This window comes from Hippocampus comes, unplaced genomic scaffold (assembly GCF_001891065.2).
Source record: "Hippocampus comes isolate QL1 unplaced genomic scaffold, H_comes_QL1_v1.1 scaffold44, whole genome shotgun sequence".
NCBI classification, from domain to species: domain Eukaryota; kingdom Metazoa; phylum Chordata; class Actinopteri; order Syngnathiformes; family Syngnathidae; genus Hippocampus; species Hippocampus comes.
In genome coordinates this window covers 2806817-2832769 of record NW_017805546.1, presented here as the reverse complement: position 1 = coordinate 2832769, position 25953 = coordinate 2806817, and the positions used below count along the sequence as shown (strand labels likewise).

At 51.1% G+C, this 25953-nt stretch overlaps 2 protein-coding genes across 3 annotated transcripts; one reads left to right on the top strand and one right to left on the bottom strand.

Moving 5' to 3' along the window:
• Nucleotides 1-287: 287 nt before the first annotated feature.
• On the top strand, nucleotides 288-7155 carry trpc4apa (transient receptor potential cation channel, subfamily C, member 4 associated protein a). The gene is made up of 18 exons (XM_019879356.1): nucleotides 288-413; nucleotides 1288-1416; nucleotides 1693-1809; nucleotides 1922-1979; nucleotides 2061-2116; nucleotides 2212-2340; nucleotides 2658-2859; nucleotides 2935-3120; nucleotides 3206-3348; nucleotides 3421-3552; nucleotides 3649-3707; nucleotides 3795-3980; nucleotides 4057-4147; nucleotides 4324-4464; nucleotides 4538-4649; nucleotides 4906-5018; nucleotides 5102-5308; nucleotides 6773-7155. Exons 1-18 carry the CDS (start codon nucleotides 288-290, stop codon nucleotides 6908-6910), a joined length of 2325 nt encoding a protein of 774 aa, XP_019734915.1. The 3' UTR covers nucleotides 6911-7155.
• A 1588-nt stretch (nucleotides 7156-8743) lies between these two features.
• myh7ba (myosin, heavy chain 7B, cardiac muscle, beta a) lies at nucleotides 8744-25379 on the bottom strand. Of its 2 annotated transcripts, XM_019879353.1 has the most exons (44): nucleotides 25280-25379; nucleotides 24933-25069; nucleotides 23974-24077; nucleotides 23747-23890; nucleotides 23498-23654; nucleotides 23351-23378; nucleotides 23088-23184; nucleotides 22559-22582; nucleotides 22386-22478; nucleotides 22217-22280; nucleotides 21717-21815; nucleotides 21545-21648; nucleotides 21349-21487; nucleotides 21069-21187; nucleotides 20217-20366; nucleotides 19908-20078; nucleotides 19648-19827; nucleotides 19432-19564; nucleotides 19272-19342; nucleotides 18805-18892; nucleotides 18597-18714; nucleotides 18126-18249; nucleotides 17913-18049; nucleotides 15933-16188; nucleotides 15592-15834; nucleotides 15255-15431; nucleotides 14909-15054; nucleotides 14726-14816; nucleotides 14251-14640; nucleotides 14050-14176; nucleotides 13239-13357; nucleotides 12947-13143; nucleotides 12676-12859; nucleotides 12439-12604; nucleotides 12225-12349; nucleotides 11943-12058; nucleotides 11150-11342; nucleotides 10587-10790; nucleotides 10386-10511; nucleotides 10139-10309; nucleotides 9918-10022; nucleotides 9712-9807; nucleotides 9008-9142; nucleotides 8744-8895 (listed from the first exon to the last, which is right to left on the bottom strand). In XM_019879353.1, exons 2-44 carry the CDS (start codon nucleotides 25027-25029, stop codon nucleotides 8884-8886), a joined length of 5820 nt encoding a protein of 1939 aa, XP_019734912.1. In that variant the 5' UTR covers nucleotides 25030-25069; nucleotides 25280-25379; the 3' UTR covers nucleotides 8744-8883. The 2 variants fall into 2 exon arrangements, with proteins under 2 accessions (XP_019734912.1, XP_019734913.1); XM_019879354.1 differs by lacking the exons at nucleotides 23088-23184; nucleotides 23747-23890; nucleotides 23974-24077; nucleotides 24933-25069; nucleotides 25280-25379 and having other exon boundaries at nucleotides 23498-23531.
• Nucleotides 25380-25953: the final 574 nt, after the last annotated feature.

Genomic DNA, 25953 nt, shown 5'->3' with positions numbered 1-25953 from the left:
TCGGGTCCCTCGGCGACTCGAGTGTGACACCTGCGATTTAGTGGCAAAATGGGAGTTTGACGGATTTTTCAAATGTTACTAAAAGTTTCCAAACGCATTTTAAAAGTACTTCTGTTTGTTCGGGTTTTTTGGTGAGTGGTTTTGCTCGCGTTACTGAATCAAGTGCTAACTTGGCGTTGTTGCGGTGTTCCCTATTCGGCCAGCAGATGGCGCCTAATTGCCCTCCAGGTTGATGAGAGCTTCCATCCACTTCCTGTCTCGGCAGCTCACTTCAGGAAGAAGAAAGAATGGCGACGCTCAAAGGGTCCGAGACCCAGTGCACGGGGGCAAAACAAAGACTTTGCAAAAGTAATATCGTGTTCAAGTTCACGGAGAGTAAAATCACAGGGCAGACTTTTAGTCGCGGGACACAGGTAAGCGACACCGTGTTGCGTTTGGACAGAAAAGACGTCGGAAAGTTGCTCGCCTCGAACCAGGGATTTGCGTTGCGGAGTGCTGCCTGAAAAGCAAGACGCAATCGGGCGGACGCGATTGGCGACGCGCCACCTCGCTTAGTTGAGCATTTGGCAGCGGGTCGCGACATTTGGGGCATTTCCTCAATGATCAACTAGAACGCGGGGCTCTCCTTCTCGACTTCCTGCTGATAGGGCATAAATGTTGGCGCAATCTTTTGTTGTTGGCACGCATTAGCTTAGCATTAGCAACAAGGAGGCTTCGGCTGACTGATGGCAGTTTGGCAAGTGTCACCGTTCTTGCGCGAAGCCTGTTTGCGAGCCGTAAGGCGGAAAAACACGGTCGTCTGCCGTTTCTGTTTCGCGCTGGGAGTAAACGAAAGCAGGCAGGCAGCAAACTAGCTTAGCCAGCTGAACGACTCAGGCGATTACGTAATGCCCACCGACCGCGATAAGAAAGGTTCCCATAAAAGGACACGCTACAACAGCTGTTTTGACAAGTTTAACTTTAGCGCGCTCGCAACTCCTCATATTTGAAACATCCTGCAGCCGATGTGCATCCCCTTGTATGAAAAAAGTTCAGAAGCTCAACACATGGCAAGCACATCGTGAGCGAGCACTTGATTAGGTACACCTGAACTATTTCGATACTCGAGTCAAGGGTGACAGGCGAGTCCGTACAAACACGGTTGCGTGTTTCGTGTTGGTAGGATGAGCAAGACGGCCCGAACCTCCCTATTTGCAGCGTCTTGAAAGCGACCGAAAGCAAAACCGCTGATGATGTGGACTGCTTCCATTGCTTGACTGCATGCGTTCGCCTCATTGTGCTGCGTAGCTTCCGGCGGGGCTCCTTCAGGAGAGAGACAAGCGGGCCAAGTGGCAAGGCATTCCCACTTTGCTCCAGAAGCTCTACCTGAACAGTCATCCCAACAGTGACCTTTCGCATGCCCATGGCCTAATTAAGGTGAGCCGCCACACTGTGCAGTTTAGTATTGTATGGAGAGGACTTTTCAGCTGAATCGGGGCTTTTCCGTTCGACATCCAACATGGCATGCCATCCCAGTGCAAAGTCATCTCCTGTACATTTATAGAAAAGTTGCTTACAGTTTGGATTTTATTAGCATTCATTTACAACTGTAATGTTAACTTCTGTTTTTTTTTTCCATTCTCAAATGTCCATTTGAGATGTTTGCGCTTGTGTGTGCTCCTGGTTTGAATGTCACCTTATGTGTTTCACAAGGTGCTATCGTCCCAGCTGTCCATGGAGGCCATGTCCTTTGTCACAGAGGAGAGAAAGTCTGCCCAGGAATCCACCTTTCCCAACACGCACACCTTTGACCTCTTTGGCGGCGTCCACGTAAGGTTTACGGGTCCCACCCGAGCGCGTTGTCGTGTCCGGCCGAAGACTCGGCAGCACAGCGGTAGCAAAGACTCCGAATGCTGACGCTCACTTTATTTCCTTCATGTAGCTGCTCGTCGAGCTCTTGATGAGACCCACGCTAACTATGCAGAAGAAAAAGCCCAAAAGTAAGAACGCTGTGCTTGAATTCCAACGGGAGGTGGATGGGAGCACAACTTATAATTAACAACTTGATTCTGTTGCAACAGTGCACGACGATTTGGTGAAAGACTGCCTGAGTGTTCTCTACAATTGTTGCATCTGCGTAAGTATCCCGAGTTGTGGCCTTCACGTCGACGGCCTTCGTTTTGGTGCCCCGCTGCGGCGCTAATATGAATCGCGCCATTGTTTGTTTGGCAGACGGAGTGGGTGACAAGGAGTCTGGCTGCGAGGGACGACTTTGTTCTGTTCCTTTTCACGCTCATGACAAACAAGAAGACCTTCCTCCAGACCGCAACGCTAATTGAAGACATACTTGGGGTTAAGAAGGTATGTTTTGACTGCCGCTGGCAAAATGAAGAAGGAAATAAAATAAAGAAATGGTGGCTTGATTCCTGATCCCCAATCGCAGGCGCCATCCATACCCTTCCATTTGTCTGTGCGTGGCCCTCAAGCGACAAAGTTTGTGCGTCCCTGGTCTATGGGAATTTTCCCAAAACCGGATATGAGATTTTGTTAGCGGGCAGCTTACTCGCTTTGGTTTGCCTTCGTGTGCGATGAATCGTCGGTTTCTCCACATATGGCGACACCCGCTATCCTGCGTACGCACACTGTCATGTCACGCCGCGTGTTTTCCCTTTTTCTAGGAGATGATCCATTTAGAGAGCATCCCCAACTTGTCCGGCCTGGTTCAGAGCTTCGACCAGCAACAGCTGGCCAACTTCTGCCGCATCCTGTCGGTCACCATCTCCGAACCCGACTCGGGCAACGACGACAAGCACACGCTGCTGGCCAAAAATGCCCAGCAGAAACGAAACTCGAGTCCCTCGCGTGCGGAGGTCAATCAAGGTAAGCCGTCCTCGGGGAGCGCTTGACCTTTGTCCCGGCGGCCAAGAGCAACTCCGACTCCCCTTCTCGCAACAGTCACCTTGCTGAACATCCCCGGATTCATCGAGCGTCTGTGTAAGCTGGCCACCAGGAAAGTGTCGGAGGCCACGGGGGCCAACTTCCTGCAGGAGCTGGAGGAGTGGTACACGTGGCTGGACAGCGCTCTGGTGCTGGACGCGCTCATGCAGATGGCGACGGAGGAGGCCGAACAAAGCAGCACAGGCGAGGAGGCGCCCGGCTTGCGCTCCTTCACGCCGGCGTCCCTGCGACGAACCCGCCCGCAACGTTTTGTCTTCTCGCTCCTCAGAGTCGTCGGACGAAAGCTCCCTGGCCGCCAGCCCGCTGAGACATCGTCTGCACCCGTCGATGAAAATTGTCCATGAGATCATGTACAAAGTGGAGGTGCTCTACGTGCTGTGCGTGCTGCTCATGGGCCGGCAGAGGAACCAGGTGGGGCGTCTTTGTGCCTGTCGGCGGGCGCCGACAATGTCCCGCTGACCTCTTTGGTTTGCCTCCGGGCAGGTCCACAAGATGCTGGCCGAGTTTCGCCTCATCCCGGGTCTCAATAACCTGTTTGACAAGCTCATCTGGAGGAAATTGACGCTGTCAAACCACGTGGTGCACGGCCAGAATGAGAACTGCGACTGTAGTCCGGTACGGACTCCGGGAAAACGACGCACTTGTCGTTTCGCGAAAACCCAAGCCGTCTAACGCCGCGCCCTTGTCTTCTCTTTTTTTCCCACCCCGCAGGAAATCTCTTTCAAAATCCAGTTTTTGCGTCTCCTTCAAAGTTTCAGTGACCACCACGAGTAAGTCACCCTTCGATCCAGATGGGGCTCGGGTGGCTCCGCCTTTCGAACGGCGGCCCCGTCTAAAGCGCGCCGCTTGTCTCTCAGGAACAAGTACCTCCTGTTGAACAGCCAGGAGCTGAACGAGCTGAGCGCCATCTCCATGAAGGCCGACATTCCCGAGGTGGAGGCGCTGGTCAACACCGACAGAAGTCTCGTGTGCGACGGCAAAAAGGGCCTCCTCACGCGCCTCCTGGCTGTCATGAAGAAAGAGCCGCCAGACTCGTCCTTCAGGTCAGGCGGTATTCATTGATTGATTGATTTGATTTCTTTGGCTTTCAACTGACATATTTGTCTTCCTTGGCTCTAGATTCTGGCAGGCAAGGGCAGTGGAGAGTTTCCTGAGAGGAGCCACTTCCTACGCAGACCAAATGTTTCTCCTGAAGAGAGGACTGCTGGAGGTAATCGAACGCAGGCAGGCGTGTTTTTCACGCAACTGCCGAGCGTCATTGCAACAAACCTGTCATTCAATTCAAACGACTCGAACGGTGTCTGCCGGGTTTCCGTGTCAACGTCGGATTTGTAAATTGCAATGATACAAATGACTGCCATGTACCGGTCTTCCCTCCCGCGACAGCACATCCTCTTCTGCATCATAGACAGCGGCTGCACCTCCCGAGATGTTTTGCAGAGCTACTTCGATCTGCTCGGCGAGCTCATGAAGTTTAACATCGACGCCTTCAAAAGGTTCAATAAATACGTCAACACGCCGGAGAAGGTACGCTTGTAGCGACCCGACGAAGTTTGGCTCGACGTGGAGATGTCGACAAGGTTGTCTTTCTCCCGCGCAGTTCCAGACTTTCCTGACCCAGATCAACAGTTCTTTGGTCGACTCCAACATGTTGGTGCGCTGCATCGTGCTGTCCTTAGACCGATTTCAGAGCCAAACCGAGGACGTGAAAGGTAAATCCGACTCCCAAAATGTTTGAATTTGTTTTGCGCACGTGGTTGTTTTCCCGGTGCTTTTTCTTTCCATATTTGAAGGAATAAGCGGGCACGGGTGCCCAGCCTCCATGACCAGAATTCTATTTCGGCTCTCGATCAATTTTATGAATGGATCATGAATTCCCGACTCAACGCAACTCAACCGTGTTGACCCGGCCTATTGAAAACACTTTCCCCGACTGTCCTTTTTGGCTCGCTTTCGGTTCCTCACAAGTGGTGGAGGTGCTGTCGGAGTGCTGCCTGCTGTCCTACATGGCCAGAATGGAGAACCGACTGGCCTTCCTCTTCCGACTCGTCAACATCATCAACGTGCAGACGCTCACGCAGGTGCGACCCCCGCCGCGGCATTTTTGAAAAGCGATCGGATTTCGAGCCGCTCACTTGCGCCCGCGTGGCCCTTCTTTGCCCAGGAGAACGTGAGCTGTTTGAACACCAGTTTGGTCATCCTCATGCTGGCCCGCAGGAAGGCCAAATTGCCCTTCTACCTTAACGCCTTGCGTGAGAAGGAGTACGCCGAGAAGTACCCCGGCTGTCTGCTCAACAACTTCCGCAACCTGCTGCGCTTCTGGCAGTGTCACTACCTCAACAAGGACAAAGACAGCACCTGTCTGGAGAATGTGAGTCAAAGCATCCCGGAACATGACGTGAAGGTCGCGGACGCGTCCGCTACATGCGGCAAAAGAGCATAAAAGTTGGCGGCGGCTAGCGGTGGCTGCCTTCAACCGATACGTTAACCCCTGCAAAAGGTCGTGTTCAAGTGCCCCTAAAAATGCTGTTCGGCATTGTTGTGTTGGAACACTATTTCACGTCTGCTCTTGAAGCGACATCGGCTTGCTATTTTTACGAAAAGCCAGCCCAGCGCTCAGGGCCGAGCCCTAACGGCAAATCGCGTCGGTGAACAGAGCCTAACATAGTCTTGAGCCAGACGTGGGTCGCGGCGCTTTAGCGGAAACCAAAGGCCAACTGAGAAGACAGTGACTGCGGAGCGCTTGCCAGATGGGACGAAGCACCGCTTTGTGCAAATGTTGCTCTCAGCTGCTTTGCGGAGGGCTGACTGTTGGCTTTCAAGGTGAACTCAAGGCTGTGTTTTGACTTTTGCCGCTGCACCTTTCACAGACAGCCATGGGTGCCACATCATGTTTACACAACCCTACGCTGGTATTTTAGTTACTCATTCATTTCCTTTTTTTATTGGAGGTGCACTGACCCACTCGATCTCTTTTTACTTTCTGATTAGCGAGTGCGCGTGATGAAACGGCACGAAGGTCAAATCACGACTGTCTGTTAGATTTATGATATTGCTCAAAGAACACAACAAATAATGGAGACACGAACGGAAAGCCTTGCGTATTTTGAATACCACAAATACCAAATGGAAATTGTGAACGGCAACGAGTGCATTTTCGTGGACGCCGGACCCACCAAAATGTACTTTGGCGATATTTATGGTGGGACACCAATTCAGTTTCGATGATGAATTAATATTCCAGCCGGCATCGCATCACGACTCCAGATCAGCTCTTTCAAAAATGAGGAATCCGAAGCTCCCACCACCACCATACCGTATCTTGTCATCACAGATTGAAATAGTCTGGCCGATGAAATGCGCTCATGGTGTCTCCGTGAAGTGTGAAACGGTTCATCCCAGTGTGCGCTGCTAGTACATCTGTTGAGTGAAACTTTTTTTCTAGCAGCGCACAGCGCCCCCAAAAGGTGACCCCGTTGAAGGCCAAAGTTGAACTTTTGAGTTGCACAGCGTTTGGCTATTTCGTGTTCCGAAACGAGGACACCGCATCTCAGCGACGTGTATTGAGAAGAACGGGAAGATGAGAATATTTCCTAGAAGTGTTGGAAGATCGTTCTCGTTTTACTTTTGACGCTTGAATTCAAAAGGACAGTCCCAAGATCAGATTGATTTCCTCGTTTCCTTTTTCTGCACATGGATGATGACAATAGTCTTGACTAACTCGAAGCAGAGTATTTTTATATCCAAATCCATGTTTCCGTGTCTTTGTCCTGGAATGCGTTGTTTACCTTTGGCGGTTTTGTGACTTTTCCTGAATAGTATTTTGTCTCCTCAGAGCTCGTGTATCCCCTTCAGCTACTGGAAGGAGACGGTGTCGGTCTTACTCGGCTCAGACAGGACTTCTCTGTGCGCCATAGCCAGCTACATCGACGAGCCCTTTATGGATCTGGACCGAGATCTGCTGGAAGATTGACCGCGGGCGGGTGCACAGTGCGGTTTGCTTGGGAGAGCGAGCCCCGCGGTCGCGGTGTCACGCCTGCGCCCGACCTCGCTTTGGACTCCGCTGAGTTGAGCCGGCGGGGCGCCCGCCGGCTCGCCCGTTTGCATCGCCCCAACATTGAGGCCGAAACCCGGCTGCCGTCTCGTCTCCATAAAGGAAGCCCGGCCCCGCGCCATGGCGGTTTACGGACCTTGACGCCCGCGTTGATTGTTTGCTTTAAAAGAGCCTTTTTTTTAACATCGTCTTTACAAAATGTTCTGAAAAAGTTCCATTCAACAAGGAAAAAAAAAAATTGACTTTTCACCTCGAAATGGTGTCAAATGGCCGCCTTGACCCCCACCACCAGCCAGCTGCAACCTCTCGGTCCCCTCGGTACACCTGCGTGGCCTCTTGTCAGCGGGCAACATCTTCATTTCCTCTGCCTCTGGTTGCATCTTGTTGCCGGCCGCTGATTGGTGCCGACTGCCCTGACCAGCGCGTTTGGTTTGCAACAATCCGCCGTTCTGTCGAAGCTTCTTCGAGGGACTCTTTTTGTTTGTTTTGTTTAATTCATTGGCTTTTAGCTCTGGTTAAAATGTAGATTGAAATGTTGCACAGATGTTCTTATTGATTGTCACAAGACCCTTTTTGTTGATTAAAGATTTTCTTTGTTGGAACAAAATGTCTATGGTTGTTGTGAGAGGTGCTTTGGGGAGAAAAGAAACGATGCAGGCACTGTACTGCAGCCAGCCTTTTCTTTGGATGGCGTCGTCGCGGCCAAGATGGCTGGCTGGCTGGCCGCGCCGCACTTGTTGCGCGCGTTCTCTGCCGGCCACAAGCTGAAATGATAATCATTTGTAGGGTGCCACTTTGAGAGAGAAGCGATGTGCTGACGGGGTGCCCGGTCTGAATGTGCGGCCGTCTTGTCTCCGATCAATCGTGCACACGAAAGAAAAGTTCAAAAATGACTGAGCTAACCTCGTTACGTCCTTACGGAAAGAACAAATATGGACGGCTTGCCTCCCGGCCTCTCATGAGTCATGTGAATGGAAAGCGGCCTTTGTACAATTGCCCCCCCCCGTTGACTTCGGATGCCAGAACTCATCATCGACCTGTTTTATCCCGGTTGTAATCACTTGGCACGTCTTCAAATCAAATGTGATGCTTGGGTCAAGACTTGGAAGTCACTTAGTTCATCTTCTGTGCTTCATCTTTGACTTGGCGTCTTCCCGTTCACCACAATCGGAAGCCAGGTTGGCCGCGTACTTTGCAAACCTTGAGTACTGATCCGAAGGTGTCACCGGTTCCGTGTAGCTGCTTTGAAAATAGTTCAATTGTAAAACTCGCCACTTGGGTCCGCCCGAGAGCTCTTGAGATTGGATTTCTTTTACTGTCATTGCCCGTCTGCCGGATGGTTGTCTGCATTTGTTTTGACTCCTGTAATCTGATTGGCCATCAAGGTGTAGGAGGAATAAAAGTTTTAAAATAGAAACAAAGTCATGTCAATGTATTTTTGTATTTCACGCAGTGGATTTAGTTGATTTAATTGGGATGGATGGAATAATACCGGCGTAATGATTCAAATCGGTCCTCCTCCCACGCACTCAGGCCGCCGTTCTTTCACCCACGAGATGCCGGAGGCGTCCCGGGTCGGAATTGTATCTCCACATCGTGGAAAATGATATCTTTGAGTCACGCTGGTCGCGATGAAGAACGCGCACCCTAAAGTGCTCCTCTTGATGAGCAATCTCATCTGTTTGATGTTCAATGTTTTGACCTTCATTTTTCTTCCTTAATGTTCGATTGGCCAATAAAGATGAAAAGAAACTTTTCTGTAGGCTTTTATTGTGGGCTTCTGAGCTATTCACATTGACATTTTTCTCAAATCTTGATTTGATTGCTTGCCCGCCGTCCATCCGAGCTGTTGCAGCTGGCTGTCCGGGTGACGCCCACACGCGACCCCGTCATCACTCGGGAAGCTGAAACGGAAAAGTCGAGACTTTATTTCACACCCGTAGCTCATGCGTTGATACGCGTAGCTTTATCCAAGATGATTCCTAGAAATGTGCTCAAGTGACGCGATGGACCAACCTTTCCACCTTGGTCGCGTGTGCGGACGCGTAGCTTGTTGACTTGCGTTTCGGCCATGTCAGCCCTTTCCTCGGCATCGTCCAGCTCGTGCTGCAGCTTCCTGTACTTGGACAAGTTGGTGTTGGCTTGCTCCTCCTGAACGCAAGGAAACGCACGCCAGACATTCAACAACAACAGCATGCGTAAAATTATTTTCACATGCTAGCACTGTTATTTGGGCCACTTGTGAGGAAATGCCAAAAAGTGACTCCCAAATAAGTGCCTGACAAAGTGTAGTGTTCCTGGGATGGAGCCTTGGTGAACTACCACTATGATTATTACTTGTTTTAATAATTAAAAACGGCACTAGACTTAACCCTTGAGTCCTGGAGAAGCTTATCCACTCGACTTGATTATTGTAGCGGTCTTTGCACTGTACATTTTGTGAGCCATTTTAGTAACCTACTTTGATTTATTGACTTTGCTGTGAAACGTCTTAGACTCTTTTGTTTGCAAATGCAAAATTGTAATTCTGTGAGGCACACCGAGTTTCCTTGGCGCATTTTAGTAACCTACTTTGATTTATTGACTTTGCTCTGAAACGTCTTGGACTCTTTTGTTTGCAAATGCAAAATTGTAATTTCTGTGAGGCACACCGAGTTCCCTTGACACTCCATAAATCAAGTTGCCTTGGTGACCGCTAAAAGAGCATGCCGTCAACTCACCGCTTCCTCGGCCACTCTCTTGTAACTCTTCACTTTCATCTGCAGTTTGTCAATGAGGTCCTGCAGGCGGACGAGGCTCTTCTTGTCCTCCTCAACCTTTCCCCGACCCCCCGAAAACATTCCAAAGACAGTGTGACTATTTGGCTCTACACTAGGAATGGGAACGCAGGCACCCCCGATGTGTTTGCGCCGACATCCAAGTTTACCTGGTAGGAGAGCTCTTTGACTCTTCTCTCGTATTTGCGCACCGTCTTCTGTTGATCTTGGCTCTTCTTTTGCTCCGAATCCAGTTCACTTTCAAGTTCTTTCACCTACGAACAAACGAGGAGTCGCTTGGAGCAACCAAAGTCGTCCGGTGTGGAAACGTGTTCCGCTTTGGGAGTCGCAGCAACTGGAAAAGTGGCAGCACGTGGGCGCGAGCTCTCACCCTGGCCTCCAGCTTCTGGAGCTGCTTCTTGCCACCCTTGAGGGCGATCTGCTCGGCCTCATCCAGACGCATCTGGAGGTCTTTGATGGTCTGGTCCATGTTCCTCTTCATCCTCTCCAGATGGGCGCTGGTGTCTTGCTCCTTCTTCAGCTCCTCCGCCATCATGGCCGCCTACAACAGAGGCAGCACGAGTGTTAAAAAGGAGCTCGACGTCCAGCTCTGCTCTCGGCACTTCTCCGAGGCTTACATCGGTGATAGCCTTCTTGGCCTTCTCCTCTGCATTGCGGCACTCCTGCACGGCATCCTCCACCTCACCCGACAGCACGGAGAGGTCATTCTCCAGCTTCTTCTTTTGGTTGATCAGACCCGTGTTCTGGAGCAAAAGAGACCATCGTTTCAAAAAGGAAAAACACGCGCATGCCGGGCCGCGGTGGGCGCGCGCGGTTACCTGCGAGTGCAGCAGGTTGACTCTCTCGCTGGCTTCAAGCAGCTCGTTCTCGGCGAGTTTGCGGGCCCGGTCGTTCTGCTCCAGGAGAACCCTGAGCTCCTCCACCTCGGCGGTCAGCAGGTTGTTGCGCCGCTCGGTCATGGCCACCTGCTCCTTTAGCTCCTCGTTCTTGTGAACGGTGTCGTCCAGCTCCATTTGGACGTCCTGGCACAAGTCGGAGGAAGTCAGTCGCATTGGCGCCAAGTCACGCGTAAGTCACAAGTCGTCACTTCCGAGGTTCAAGCAACTGTGGCGAGATTAAAGCAAGTCGAGTCGTGTCCTTCGCTATCTTTAGTTTTGGATTGCTCAGTCGTAGAGTGGTTGGGGGTTCGATTCCTCTCCAATGTGACCGTCTCGAAGTTTCCTTGAGCAAGATACGGAGCCCCCGTCTATTACCTTCGGGTCTTGGCAATTCTACGCATAATCAGCGGAAGGTCGCCCGGTTAGCACACACGAAAGAAAAAGAACTTCTCTTAGGTCAAGAAAACACAAAGTAAGGCCTGGCGATGTGCGTCTATTATCACCTTAAGCTGAACCTGCACGGTTCTCAGGAGTTTCTGGGACTCGGAGGCCTGCCTGTTGGCGTGGTTCAGCTGCACCTCCATCTCATTCAGGTCTCCTTCCATCTTTTTCCTCAGGCGCACCGCCTCGCTGCGAGACCTGGCCTCGGCATCCAGGGTGGCCTGCATGGACTCCAATGCCCGCTGATGGTTACGGCTGCAAAGAGAGAGCAGAAGACCGTTTCAGAATGTTTGCAAATAGGCGCCGGGTTACGCGCCGGTGGCAGAGAGCTGAGCCCCCCCGTTGACCTGAACTGAAAGAATGTTGTGGACCTCAAAGGGTTGACCCATTTTGGCGATTTCCTTCAAAACATTCGGCGAATGCAATGGAACCCGTGGAGGATAAATCGAGTGGATGTGCTAAATGCAGAGGAGATCGACAAAGACTGCCTCGAGGCTACCGCTGAAGAATGAGAGACTCGGAACTAAACCGCCATCATCGAGTGTCTGGACGGCATTTTCTCGCAAAAATGTGACAAGGGAAGATGAGTAGGAGTAAATGCAATGCCAAAATCCAAGTAACAACAAAGTAAATTCATTAGCCAGTCCCTCAGTGATCGGTGTGAACCAGAGGTGTCAGTCTTGGAGGGAAGAGATGGAAAACGCGCGGGATAGCGGCCCCAAGGCCCCTAGTTTAACACCTGTGATCTTCCTCACCGTACCAAATGGGGAACGCTTTGGTCACCCGGAAGTACGTGCCACCTGACGGTCAAAAGTGCTCAATGTGATCACCATGATGGGATGGAGTCCAACGTACCGCAGGCTGTCAAGTTCTTCATCCTTTTCTGCCAACTTCCTGTCAATGTCAGCTTTGATCTGATTCAACTCGAGTTGGATCCTCAAGGTTTTGCTTTCTTCGTGCTCGAGCGCGCCCTGAGACACAAACACACGGTTCACTTTAGCTCACCTCCAGTCAGCAGACCCCAATGACATCCGTGCAGGTCAATTTTGAGCGCTATTCCGATGCACTTTCCTAATCACATGCCGTAGGGTAAAAATGTCCAACGGAACCGTTTTCCGGAACACAGTTCACATTTACCTCCGCTTCTTCCAATGCAGCTTGAATCTCACTTTTCTCCATGTCGAGACCCTTCTTGATCTTTTCCAGTTCCTGGATGGTCTTCGCCCCCTGGCTGATTTGATCGGCCAGGTCAGCGATCTCCTCTAAGGGACAGACAAGCAGCAAACGTGAGCTTCTCGATGCGAGCGAACCCCCACGGCCCCCATGCGTCACTGTCGCGTGCCCCGTTTACCTTGCAGGTTCTTGTTCTCTCGTTTGATGGTCTCGAGATGATCCAAGGTCTCCTCGTAGGAGTTCTTCAGTTTGAAGAGCTCTGTGCTCAGGCAACGAGACTCTTTCTGAGAAGCTTCCAGGTCAGTCTGGCACTCCTCATACTTCTGTTTCCACTCAGCCAGCACCTGTTCGAGAAACGGGGTGGAATTTTAGACAGAGTAGAGTCGCGGGAAACGTCTGCGTGTTCGGTCATTACCCTGTCAAAATTCCTTTGCTTCTTGTCCAAGGCGGCGGCCGCAGCGTTGGAACGCTCCAAGTCGATCATCAGGTCTTCAATCTCCGTCTGGAGTCGATGCTTGGTCTTCTCCAGAGAGGAGCACTTGGCGTTGGAGGCCTCCATCGTCTCCTCAGCCTCCTGCAGACGTGTCACCAGCTTCTTCCTGAGGAGCGAACCGAGGACGTCGAGTTGTGAGTCGATTGTCAAATACGTGCGGACTCATTTCCAAAGTTCCCAGTTTGTCACCGACTTGGCTTCCTCCAGTTCTTCAGTCCTCTGGATGGCGTCAGTTTCATACTTGGTCCTCCACTGCGCCACCTCAGCATTGGCCTTGGACAATGCTCTCTGCATCTCGGCCTTGGCCTCCTGGTCCTCGTCGTACTGCTCTCTTAGGAGGTCGCAGTCGTGGCGAGATGACTGAAGGGCGTGCGCCAAGGCGTTCTTAGCCTGGAAAGAGAGAGCAGTCATCATGTTTCACGGTGGAGCTCTGACGGACGCATCGCGGCGGCAGTGGAACTGCCCTGCCGTGATCAGGAACTGACCTTTGTCTCCTCGTCCAGCTGCTTCTTGAGATCCTCAACGTTTTGACCGTAGGAGGCCTTGGCGCGTTGGAGTTGGGAGACTGTGGAATCACGCTCTTCCAGCTTCCTGCCCAGCTCGGCTGTGTGGGTTCAGGGGCATGCGTTACGATTGCTGGGCTCACAGCAAACTACTTTCAGTCTCGAGAGTCAGAAGGAAGTTCTGCCTCTGTCGTTTGGCGTTAGGTGGTAATCTCAGCTCTTCTCGGCCTGACGACATTATCAAACGTCTTTGAGATGATCGCGGTGATGTGATGAAACCAACAACCAATAGAGAAGCTGTAAACCGCAAACTAAACAGTCACAAAAGGGGCACGGACCGAGGGGAAACACTGGTGAGAATCTTCGACCGGCCAAATGCCGAAAGAATCTGGTTGTCATCTTGTAAATCGTGACCCCGCAAAGCTCCCAATCTTTGTCAAATCTCAATCTGAGACGAGGCTGTGACTCAAAACTCTTTAACTTGTTTTTACGTGTAAGCGGACGTGAGCTGATACACAGTGGAGACTATTCATCGCCTCGTTCTTGTCAGAGACAGAACGCGGCGATGCCAGGAAAGAAAATGCCACGTCACAAGCACAAATAATGCACTCCCTCCTACTTTTCTCCACTTCTCTGAAAAGGTTGACCTTGGCGACGCTCCGTTGACGGTGATGCGAACAGAATTATCTGCGGGTGCAGCCAAGGCTTGAGAGAAGGTCAAATCGAGCGCCACGTTTCAAGGTGACGATTGCGAACTGTTTGTGAGCAATGACCGAGCCGCGAGGTTCCTCACCACTTTCAGCCTGAGCCCGGGCCTTGTGGGCGGTGCTGTCGTTGAGCTGCCTCTGAAGCTCCTCCACTTTGGCTTTAGCCTCGTTCAGTTGATCTTCGTAGAGACGGCACGTCTTCTCCGCGGTAGCCTGCCGGCAAAGGGGGGTGTGACCGTCAGGCGGCCACGGAAAGGGAAGACCGCGTGCGCTCCGGTTCTACCTACTTTGCCTTTGGAGAGCTGCTCCACGGTGGAGGCCAGGTCGTCGGCCTCCATCTTGGCCTCGCTGCGCTCTTTCTCCAGCTTCTGCTTGACACGCTGGAGGCTGTCAATCTGCTCGCTCAGCTCAGCCACGGTGTCGGCTTGCTTCTTCCTTAAGGTGGCCGTGGTGGCCTCGTTGTGCAGGATGGCTTCCTCCAGGTCCCGCCGCAGCTTCAGGAAATCGGCTTCTCTCTTTTTGTTGATCTCGATCTGGACCGACGTGGCACCGCCGGCCTCCTCCAGGCGCTCGCTCAGCTCCTCCAGCTCGCGGGCCACGTCGCCGCGCTGCTTCTCCACTTTGGCCCGACAGGCTCGGTCAGCCTCCAGCTCCTCCTCCAGCTCCTCCGTGCGCGCCTGGACCAAAGAGAGTCGTCGTAGGCCTTTGTTTGGCCAGCGAAACGAAAAGATCGGCGTCGATCGGTGTCAGGCCGACGCTTACCAGTAACTCCTTGATTTTCTTCTGGAGCTGGATGACCAACAACTGCTCGTCGTCGATTCGCGAGCTCATCTCGTTCATTTCGAAGTCTTTTCTGGCAGACGTTGACATCAGCGTAAAACACGGAGGATATGGAGGCCTTGCGGCCGAGGGGCTCTTTGGTGGGAATATTTCAGTCAGACTTACTTTTTAAGCCGCTCTTCCATCTGCTGTTTGTCGTTCTCCAGATCCATAACAGATTCCAAAGAAAGTTTAAGATCTCCCTCCAGTTTTCGTTTGTTCCGTTCCAGATCCAGACGCAGCTTCTTCTCTTGTTCCAGGGAGCCCTCCAGCTATAAGGATAGAAGACCTTCCTTGTTTTTGTTTTGTTTTGTCAGACTATAATGTACTACATTCACTAAACACGCCATTCAGCCTTTGGACCATGAGTGCCATGAGCAAAAGGGCAATTAAAAGCAAATTCCTCTGCTCCAGTACTTTTCCACAGTCGTGTACCTGATACACGTGTCGCCAATGTGTGCGCACGACTTACATCATCGACTTGTTGCTCCAGCTTGGTTTTGGCTTTGGTCAGAGAGTTGACCTTGTCCTCTTCCACCTGAAGGTCATCCAGCGTCTGCTGGTGGGCCTCTTGGAGAGCCTTCTTCTCCTTGGTCAGCTTCATGATGGTTTCATCCAAAACTGCCATTTCCTCAACAAGGTTCTTCACCTGGAACAGAAAGCAGAAGGGCCCGTTTTTGAGGGGGGAGGTGGTCGTGGAGGGGTCATGACCTTCCCGGTATCTCTGTGTCGCGTGCTATTGGTCCTGCCCCGTGGCGCTACTGATGACAAGCGAATATATGGGCGGGTGTTCACACGGGCGGTGTCACCTTGTTCTCAAGGGCATGTTTCTCCTTCTCCACTTTGGCCAAGGTCAGCTCCAGGTCGTCGATGTCTTTCTTCAGCTCGGCACACTCGTCCTCCAGCTTGCGCTTCTTGGCCATCAGATTGGCGTTGGTCTCCTCCTCGTCCTCCAGCCTCTCCAGGAGCTCCTTGACTTTGGCCTCCAGCTGGATCTTTGTTTTGATGAGCAGGTCGCAGCGGTCCTCGGCGTCTGCAAGATTGTCTTGCTCCTGCGGGCCAGAGCCAGGAGAAAAGGAAACGCGTGCTATGTGACGTTCACGATCGACAAGCGTGTGAATGTGCGAACGGCTCGGCAATGAACGCATACCGCCTGCAGCTGCAGCGAGAGGTCATTCTTCTCTTGGATCAGGCTGACCTGCCGCTCCTCCAGTTCTTTCCGCTTGACGTCGGATTTCTCCAAGGCCTCCTTGAGTTGCACCATCTCCTCCTTCAGACTGGCCAGCTCCTTCTCGGTGGCCGCGCTCTTCAGCAGGGGCTTAATCTTGAAGAAGAGCTTCATCCAAGGCCAGTGCTTCACCGTGTTGAAAGCCCGGATGTTCCATTGGATGATCATCAGGGCCTCCCTAGCGTCAGGAAAATACACAAACTGTACGCGGACTACGATTGGCTGGCAAACCGGTCGTTGTGCTTCTGAAAGGCGGGCGGGGTCGGCTCCGGCACGCCCGTGGCCCTCGTGCGTGCAGCTCAAGCGGTTTCAATGGTGGATGGATGGGTAGCCTCATATTTAGAAATATGATTAGTGGATATCGAATTGAGAACTTGTTATCGTATATTACGATAACATAGTACGAACATTTTTGATTGATTGGTATTTTTCTGTCCTTGCTGCTCGATGCAAAAGTGGGTCAAAAATTGGGTTGCGCTCTTACTTTCTCTTTTGTTGCTGTTATTCAAGGTCTTGTCGGTATGTTTGGGTGAATTGCCCCCCCCCCCACCCAGTGTACTTATAATAACAGCTGTTCCTATTTTTGAAATGAACACAGGCACACGCGCAAAAATGTAATTCTTTGAAATAGTTCAAGCATGCAAAATAAGAGTTGATTTTTACATTTGTTTTTCTCTGTTCGCAAGTTCTGTACAGTATAGCCATTTTTGACAAATACAATTCACTCATTTCTTTTCATTTTCTAACCAAGAAGTCACTTGGATCACCCGCTGCAGTTCGTCAACAATTAGAATATGTGTTGTTTGACAGAGCCGCGCTACACTCGCTGGATACCGAAGCCATAGTCGCACCATGTTGCAAAGTTAAAACCGATGGTGAAGAAAAGCAAACTTTGCGGCCCGCTCGTGAAACGCAGCTCGTTGCATTGACGCGTGACCGGCGATGTCACGCTTACGGCTTCCCCTGACGAGTCAAAGGGAGATGGCTCGAAGGCGTAATTCAAGAGTTGCGTATTTCTTTATTTAGTGACTTGCCCTTGATGCTTGGTCGCTGTAACCACACCCACACACCCACACACACACACACACACACACACACACACACGGAGGGACGCGACGGTGTGAAACGATACGGCCCACGCCGCTTTTGATGTTTCGCGACCGACCCGACCGGGTTAGCGGATTGATTTAGTCTCTGCGGGGGCGGCGTCTCCGTGGCCTAAATATGGAGCCGCAACCCAGCGCTCAAGGTCTTGCCGTCAGTGTTTAGAGGGTGAATTTTAGTGGGTGTGCGCACGCCCCCCCGGGCGACCGAATGAGGGCGGAGGAGCCGATTGCATTTTTGCCATAACTCGGCACTGGGTGCCCCTCAAAGGTGAGCGTCTGTGTTTTTTTAGCAACCTAAAGCTTGCGCCGGGCGGCGGGCCTTAATCCTCCGTCACCCGCCACGCATCCCGTCAATGCGCTGGCTTGTAAGCGCAGGCGCCGTGGACAAAAGCGGCCGGGGGCCATCGGGCATGCAAGTCGGGGGCCGCCGCTTGTATTTTTAGGGAGGCCCCCCCAGCAGCTGCTACTTGACACATGTCGCCATGTGGCTCCGAGGGCACCGTCAGCATTGTTTGCTTTGCCGAGAGCTGGTGGAGAGAATGGTCCCGGAGCCCAGGGAGCCCGTGTCGGCCCGTTCGCGACACGGGCGCCACCCGCGCGCGCCCGCTCACCGCAGAAGGGTGCGCACGCGCCGCACACACGCGGGCAACGGCGCCCTTGCGTGCCGTGCCGCTCATACGAGCGCAAGGGGGCGAACACCGAAGCCACCGCGAGATGATCAAGTGGCTCTCCGAGCCGCGAGACGATCTCGGCAAATGCTCAGTCGGCCTTTTGCCGGAGGTCCTTGTTGTTTTACCTGCGTTGGTTCATAAGCTTCAGATACATCCTCATGAGTTTGCCTCGGGCGACTGCCTGAAGCATGGTCAGAATTTTGGCCAAACGCTCATCCCTCATTTCCTCCAGATGGCCCAGCAGGCCTGCCTTGAAGAATACCTGTCGACCAGAGAAGAGCCGTGGCTCCACAGCGACGTCACGCCGCGCGAGGAGCAGGCGAGGAGGTGCGAGCTACCTTAGTGTGTCCGAATCGATATTGGTTATGGTCGATTTCCAAGGAGGCCAGCAGCTTCTCCGCACCTTTCCTGCTGTCCACAAACTTGTCATCCGGGATGGCTTGTGGGTTGAGGATACGGTAGCTGGATGAACGCAAAACCCAATAAAAGATGACGACGTCACGGCGTGTGCCCGAGGGTCTTGGCGTTTTATTCCGTTCAGTTGTCTTGTAATACGCGGCGTATTTGTCCACTGCGAGATTAAAAAAAAAAAAAAAAACGGATCTCTTCGTATCGGCTGAACTACAATTCTCAAACGACTATTTGACCTTCCTTCCGTATAGGCCAAAAGGCTCACGTTGGATGTCCACCGACAAAGAGGAACAGAGGACATATTCACCGCAATTACGGTGCATTTTTCTTATCTTGAAAGAACTTTTGTTTTCCAGCTGTAGTTCGTTTGTTTGACTGGCGTGTCCGCTTTGACTTACCGCTGCTTGAACTCGCCATAGAGGATGCGATTGGGGAAGCCCTTCCTGCAGATTCGAATGCCCTCCAGAACGCCGTTGCAGCGAAGCTGGTGCAGCACCAGAAAGGGGTCCATGATACCTGCGCGGTACCAAGACATGTAAAAAAAAAAAAAAAACAAGTCGCACACGGTTTCCCAATTGTACGTGATGCTGTCAAGTCGAGCGTTACCGGGAGTCTTGGTCTCGTTGGGGATGATGCAGCGCACAAAGTGAGGCTGTGTGCTGCGCAGGTTTGTCATCAGCTTGTTCAAATTTTCCTGGAGAGAAAAAGCAGCAGTGAGATTTGCATTCCAGGAAACGATATTGCACTTTGTCACGTTCTGCGTGTATGCAGATTTCTAAAAAGAGAAAATCAAAGGGCGGCAGAAACAAGAATGAGCAAACTTTTGCATGATATCCTCAGGTACTGAGATACAACTGCTTGTTGTTGTTGCTTTCTTCTCTCCGCGCACACCAGACGCCTTCATCGGCGATGACGCGAGGGAGGAGCCAGCACAGACTTAAAGTGATGTTCATGTGATCATTGCCCTAAACATCACTGCAAGTCTTAACTGCCTCCGTCCCAGAGCTCCTCCGATGCTCGGAAAAGGTATCGCAAACGCTCGCTAGCAGTAGAAGGCTCGGCGCCGGGCTCACCTTGTGCAGCTGAGACACCGTCTGGAACGAGGCCGCCTTCTTCCTCTTCTCTTTAGTGCCAGTTTTCAGACCTGCAGCGGAGCCGACGTTAGTCCGCCGATCACTTTGACCGGGAGGGGGAGCCGTAACCGACGCTCCGGTGCGGAAGCCTTCGGCTCACCTGAGTCTGACCCGACGTAGTTCTCGTAGAGCGAAGCGAGCAGCTTGTTTGCCGACTTCTGGAATACGCTCACCACCGTCTCGTTCAGCGGGTCTTTGTTTTTGTCCAGCCAGCCGAATATATTGTAGGGCACCTGCGAAGGGCATCCCGCGTGCAAATGTTCAAAATGCTTCCGATGAGAAGAAGCAAACCGGGGAGGGAGGAGGCGGCTCTCACCACTCCGGCATAATGCCCCAGCTCAAAGTGGGCTTCAAACTTGCGCTTCTTGTCCGGGCGCGGCTTTTGGAAATTGGGAGACTTGCCCAGGTGATTGTCAAACAACTTGGCTTTAAAGCTGTTGTCCGTGGCTTTTGGGAACATGCACTCCTCTTCCAGGATGGACATGATGCCCAGAGGCTGCGGGACGGCAACGGGTCGCGCCGATTACACGGGGAGAAGAACGCGACTGGGTGGACGCGCGGGCCTTTTTTTTCTACCTTCTCGATGAGATCGATGCACGCTTGAAGGTCCAGGCCAAAGTCGATGAAGGTCCATTCGATGCCTTCCCGCTTGTACTCCTCCTGCTCCAGGATGAACATGTGGTGGTTGAAAAACTGTTGCAGTTTCTCGTTGGTGAAGTTGATGCACAGCTGCTCGAAGCTGTTGAGCTGCAACGACAAACGCCGACACGCCGTTGATGATGAGGGCCGAGCACGTCGGCGGAAACGGCGCGGCCGCCGCCCGCGTTGCCGTTCTCGAACAAAATGAGCGCACGGCGCTCGGAAACCGGGCGCCCGCCGGCTTACTTCGAAGATCTCAAAGCCGGCGATGTCCAGTACGCCGATGAAGAACTGGCGGGGCAGCGAGGTGTAGAGGGTCCGGTTAATCCGTCCCACCAGCCACTTGAACATGCGGTCGTACGTCGCTTTGGCCAGAGCGCCGACAGCATAGTTCACCTACAACACAAGCGCAGACACTGCATAGGCGGCTGCCATCGACGCGCGTACGGGCTGCTCCGGTCCCTCGCGCTCCTCCATCTATTGTGAGCGAGCAAGGTTATTTCCATCAACAAAAATAAACCAAACGCCTTCAAGACAAAAACTGGAGAAAAAGAAACAGATTTTTTTCGTGGGAAAAAAAAAAAAACAACAGCGCTTGAACTAAGTGGCGCCACATTTTCGGAAGCTAACGAACATGAGAGTGAAAATCGTTTCTTTGTCAGTTCTTTCGATGCATACGCTGTTAAGGTTCATTTTCCATGGATTTGTTCTGGTGTTACTGTAACAGAATAGGAACGTTTAGTCGCTTGGGATTTGTAGTGGACGCTACCTTATTACACAATCCCAAGTGAACTTTCATTTTTCATCATGTACTGGATATTTTATATACATAATATATATATAAAACGAAATCTAATCCTAAAACTAACAGCAACTAAACAAAAAATGAGTCATTAAAAAAACCGGTAATTCACTCTCAAAAAAACTCATGAAAGCTCGCCGTATTCAAAGAGGCAAAAGTCAATATGAACCAAACACTAACTATAGTAAAAAAAAAATTTTAAAAATTATGATGAGCCAGGCTTTCTAGTCCGGGGATCATCTCCTTTTTGCGACGTGCGCATGTGTGTGTAAAAATATGCGGTCGTGTGTCTTTACCTGTTCAACATTCTGTCCCTTGACCACATACTCGTTCCCCACTTTCACCCTTGGGTGGAGGAGGCCTTTGATGAGGTCAGCTGAGCTGACCCCCATCAGGTACGAGGCCTTGTCCGCACCTTGATGGAAATAGATATATATATTTTTTAGACCAAGAGCTTGTTTTGGGACCAGGTACGAGGCCTTGTCCGCACCTTGATGGAAATAAGACATATATTTTTTTTAAGACCAGGAGCTTGTTTTGGGATTTCCCCGCCTCCCGCTGTTGCGGGGTGCTTACTTTCAGTGCCGTCCGCCTCGGCCTGCTCCTCGCGCTGCCTTTGCTTGAACTTCATGTTGCCGAAGTGCATGATGGCGCCCACTATTTTATAGCAGCCGTACTTCTCTTCCGGCAGGAAGCCGAGGATGTCCATGGCGTGCTGCGGGGGGCGATCTGGTTATTTGAGGTCGCCCAACCGGGAGACGTAAAGGCTTACATCGGTGGCCATCAGCTCCTGTCCGTCGTCCAAGTTCTCCACAGTGGTCACCCCCTGAGAGCAGAAGTGGTAGTCGTACGGGTTGGACGACACCAGCAGCATGTCTGCAACAAAAGAGTTTGGAATAAGGCATCGTGTCCGACACATTTCAAGTCGCCCATCACATCACCACCTAATAGTTCGGGTTTCTTCTGCGACATCATCTGGTAGTAAATGTGGTAGCTCCTTTCGCCCGGCTGCTGGAATATCACTCTGGATTTTTCCAGAAGATCTGAGTGGCAAAGAGAGAAAGAGATGCGATGAGGTCATTGAACAGCTCCCCCGCTCTCGAGTCACCGTGTCAATGTTTGAGGAGCAGACTGTTGAAAGAAGTACTGTGAATCGCAACGGGGATCACGAATGAGACGGTTTAGACCCAGAAGGAACGCTGGATCCGCCTGAAATTTTTGCTCTTTCGATTCCCAACCATCCATTCGCCCGTGACTTTTCTCTTTCATTTAATCTTGCAGGCTTCCCCGATAGCTGGAGCCAATCGCAGAGCCACTAAATAGTCAGCTATCAAACATTGTTGCGACAAAACCCAAAAGAAGTACGATGTAGTCAAGGGCTAACTAGCACCCGCTGGTGCCGCTCCCCCACTCCAACCTGCCTAAGATGAGTCGGCCAACTTACAGATATCAACGTCAGCAGAAGCAAGTTTCCCGGAGGGGCCAAAGTGGATCCTGATGAACTTTCCCTGTGGGGGGGGAGAAAGGAGCCGTGTTTTTCACAGAGTGCATGCTACGCAAATACAACCAAGCGATGATGAATGCAAAGGGCCTGGTTTTTGGAAAACGCTCACAAAGCGGGATGAGTTGTCATTCCTCAATGTTTTGGCATTCCCGAACGCCTCCATGGCAGGGTTGGCCTCGATGATCTGATCCTCCAGAGTTCCCTGAGAGACAGAAGTCAGATTGGGGTCAATCATCGCGCGCTGTTTTCGTTTTAAAGAGGCTCCGTGTTGTTGTCACTCACCCCCGTCTTGGTGGCAGGACCTTGCTGCAAGTCGCCAAGAAAAAAAAAAAAAAAAAGGTGTGAGAGTGATATCGTGTCAAAACTGACTCTATGAGACTTTCACAACAAGGGAACATCATGTCCAATAGAAGCCGTTCGTTAAAAGCAAAAAATTAAAATAAAAAAATAAAAAAAGACATCCACATTTTGTATGATGACGTGTCGGGCAGGGGGATGAGTATCAAACCACATAGGAATGTCAAAAATCCAGGAAAATATTTGAATCAAAGCAAAAAAAATGAAGGCAAAGAAAAAAAAAACATTCCAAATTCAAGAATAGAGCATTGCAAAAGGGGCTGCAAAGCGCATGAGGGTGAAGACAAGATGAGAATGGAAATGTAGGGGAGTACAATACGGGATTCTCGCCATGGAAAAAGTCAAAAATCAAAAGGAAAATCAAAATCAGGGCAAAATGAAAGGCAAAAAAAAAAAAAGGATTGAAAAAGGGAGGAGGAGGAGAAAAAAAGTACAGTTGCCACGTTTGCCTTACTGCTTTCTTAGCAGAGGTTTCCCCAAGAGCTGCCACAATGGCAAAATACTGAATGACACGTTTCGTGTTGACAGTTTTGCCAGCACCGGATTCTCCGCTAGGAGTGTGAAAAATGACAGGTGAAGCAAAACAGAACCACACATGGTCGTTGGGAGAGACTGAAAAACAAAGTGAAAAATCCTCGGAAGAAAAATGCCTCAGCCTACACTTTAGCTCGTTTCAAAGAACGGCTGGCCAATCTGTGCGAGCGGGGAGGGACTTACGTGATAAGCATGGACTGGTTCTCCCGATCTGAAAGAGAGGGAAGATTTGCCGCGTTCACCTTCATGTACAAAGTGCCATCTCCATGCTGTGTGTGTGTGTGTGTGTGTGTGTGTGTGTGTGTGTGTGTGTGTGCGAGAGACGCTTACTGCGCAGCATGTCATTGTAGGCATTGTCTGCGATGGAGTAGATGTGCGGGGGCGCCTCCGAGCGGCGTTTGCCCTTGTAGGCGGCGACCACGGGGGCCGTGTAGACCGGCAGCCATTTGTACGGATTCACCGTCACGCAGAAGAGCCCCGAGTAGGTCTAAAGGCCGCGGCGGGACAGCACATATGGTTCTTCGTTGGAGAATCGGGCGAGTTGGCGAAAGGTCCCGGCCGACCGTGGGCCTCACTCACGTAGATCATCCAGGCCGAGTAGCGTCTGCGCATGTTGAAGAGGACCGAGGCTTCGTTGAGATGCGTCAACATGGCCATGTCTTCGATCATGTCGTACTTGGGCGGGTTCATCTGCTGGATGTCGCTGTCCTTCACAGTCAGAGTCTGCGCAGACGCCGAGCGGACGCGATGAGGTTGGAGCGACGACCTCGCAAGCGAAGGGCACCTTCGGCACCTCGGCGCCTTACCTTGCCATTTTTGGTCTGAACGATGACTTTGTCCCCACTCAGCTCCTTGATCTCGATCTCGACGTACGCCTCTTTCTCATCGGGGATCCATGCTCGCTTCTTACCTGGGGAGAGGGCGGACCGCGCCGATGAGTTCAATGTGGGGGAAAAAGACAAGGCGTGCGCAAAACACGTCTTCGCGTTCCTATAAGACGGCATTTGGAACAACAATTTCAAAACCGTAAGCAACAAATGAAATAGTTGACTTGCTTTTCCCGGATCATCTCGAATTATTGCAAGGCCTAATATTGCTCTTCGGAGCCATCGCTTTCGATGGAACTTCTGGTACATATATCGATGAGTCATGCAGCTGCACTGTCAAAAAATAAAAAATAATGTCAGGGGAACTCCAAATTTCAAGGCCACCAGCTTGGATAACATTTGAAGTTGGGTGATTCCACTAACTTGTGCAAATTGGCTTTCCTGCATTTCATAAAGAAACAAGAGTTGACATTCTCCCTTTTATTGAACCCCACCTTAAACATTTAAAAAAAAATTTGGGGGGCAAAAGATGTTATCATTTTATAAGTGAAAGTTTTTCCAAATTAGATGATCGTATTAGGCCCCAAAATACAAGTTGTGCTTTTTTTTTTTTACAGTGTACTAAACTATAGTTGGACTAAATGGTCGAGTAATATTAATACCATATGTACATTGTATTATATTTTTCTTAATCCTAAGTGGTTCTCTTTCTCCATGTTTGTCACTTTAGTGACAAGCATTTTCTACTCTCTTGCATAAAAACCGAGTTACATTTGCAATATTGCATTAGTCTTTGGCCCACGGTTGTATTAAAAAAACATTTCGTTGTACATTAACTTTTCTGACACTGGATTGTTGTTTTGTTTTTTTGAAGAACCCCAAAGTGTAGCACAGTAGCTTTTTTTGTGTGGAATTTGAGATTGTGGAAGGAGGCCTACCGTCAAAAGCGACAGTTTGCACCGTCAGTTGCTCCAATTCCGACTTGCGTAAAAAGGGAGCCGCTTCCCCGAACTCTTTCATGTCAAAACGGGACATGTTTCCACCTTGCCGACAGCCGGGCCCACGCGTGCCGTTCCTTCGAGCAAAATACAGCAAATGGCGTTAGGGTGTTATCACTTGATACTTCTTTCGAGAGGATCGACAAGAAAGCAAACGCTGCGTAAAAAAAAAACAAAAGAGCGCAAGCGCCCCCCAAATTACTCGAGATGACCACAACGAAGACGACGAGCAGGCTGATTGAATTCAAATGGAGAGTTTCAAAAAAAGAAAACGAAAAGCAACCCACCTAGGAAATGCAAAGAGCCGTCCGCTGACTTGCCTGGGAAATAACGGCGGGCTGAGAGGCGGCCTGCTTTATAGCGTGTCGTCAAGGTCACGGTCGGTGGACATTTGTCCCTCATTAGTTTATGCCGCCTCCTCCGGCGCTCATTGGTGACGAGCGCCCGTCTCAATTGTCACAAAAGGAAAGCGACGTTTTTGTCATTGCGCTAAACCGAAGCGGGCTATTTTGGTAGCCGACTGATTTCGTGCGCTCGGAACGCGGCGGCCACCGCGGAATGCCGCGTTTCTCGTGTCCGACACGAGTTGAGGATGTTTGGGAGACGCTCGCTCCCACGCGCTCTCAAAACGAGGGAAGAAAGGCCTTGGGCACACGTAAGAACGCAGTGAGGGGATTGTTTTCGCTCGTCCAAACGCTCTTACGTCGTTCGCCTTGTGAGAAGTGGACCGGGATGTTTGCTATTGTGTTTGGCCCCTCTGCGGATGCAACCTTCGAGGAGTATTTCGGGAGCTGTGGAGCATTAAACAAGTTACTATAAATACACAACTTTTTATGAATAGAGAGAATGATGGCGTGGCACCGATGCAACAAAGTGTGCAGTTGCAAAGTTAAAAGTGACCCAATTTGTTGACAATGTGACTTTTTGGGGGGCGAGGGAGGCAGTCAAATAGTCACGTCGG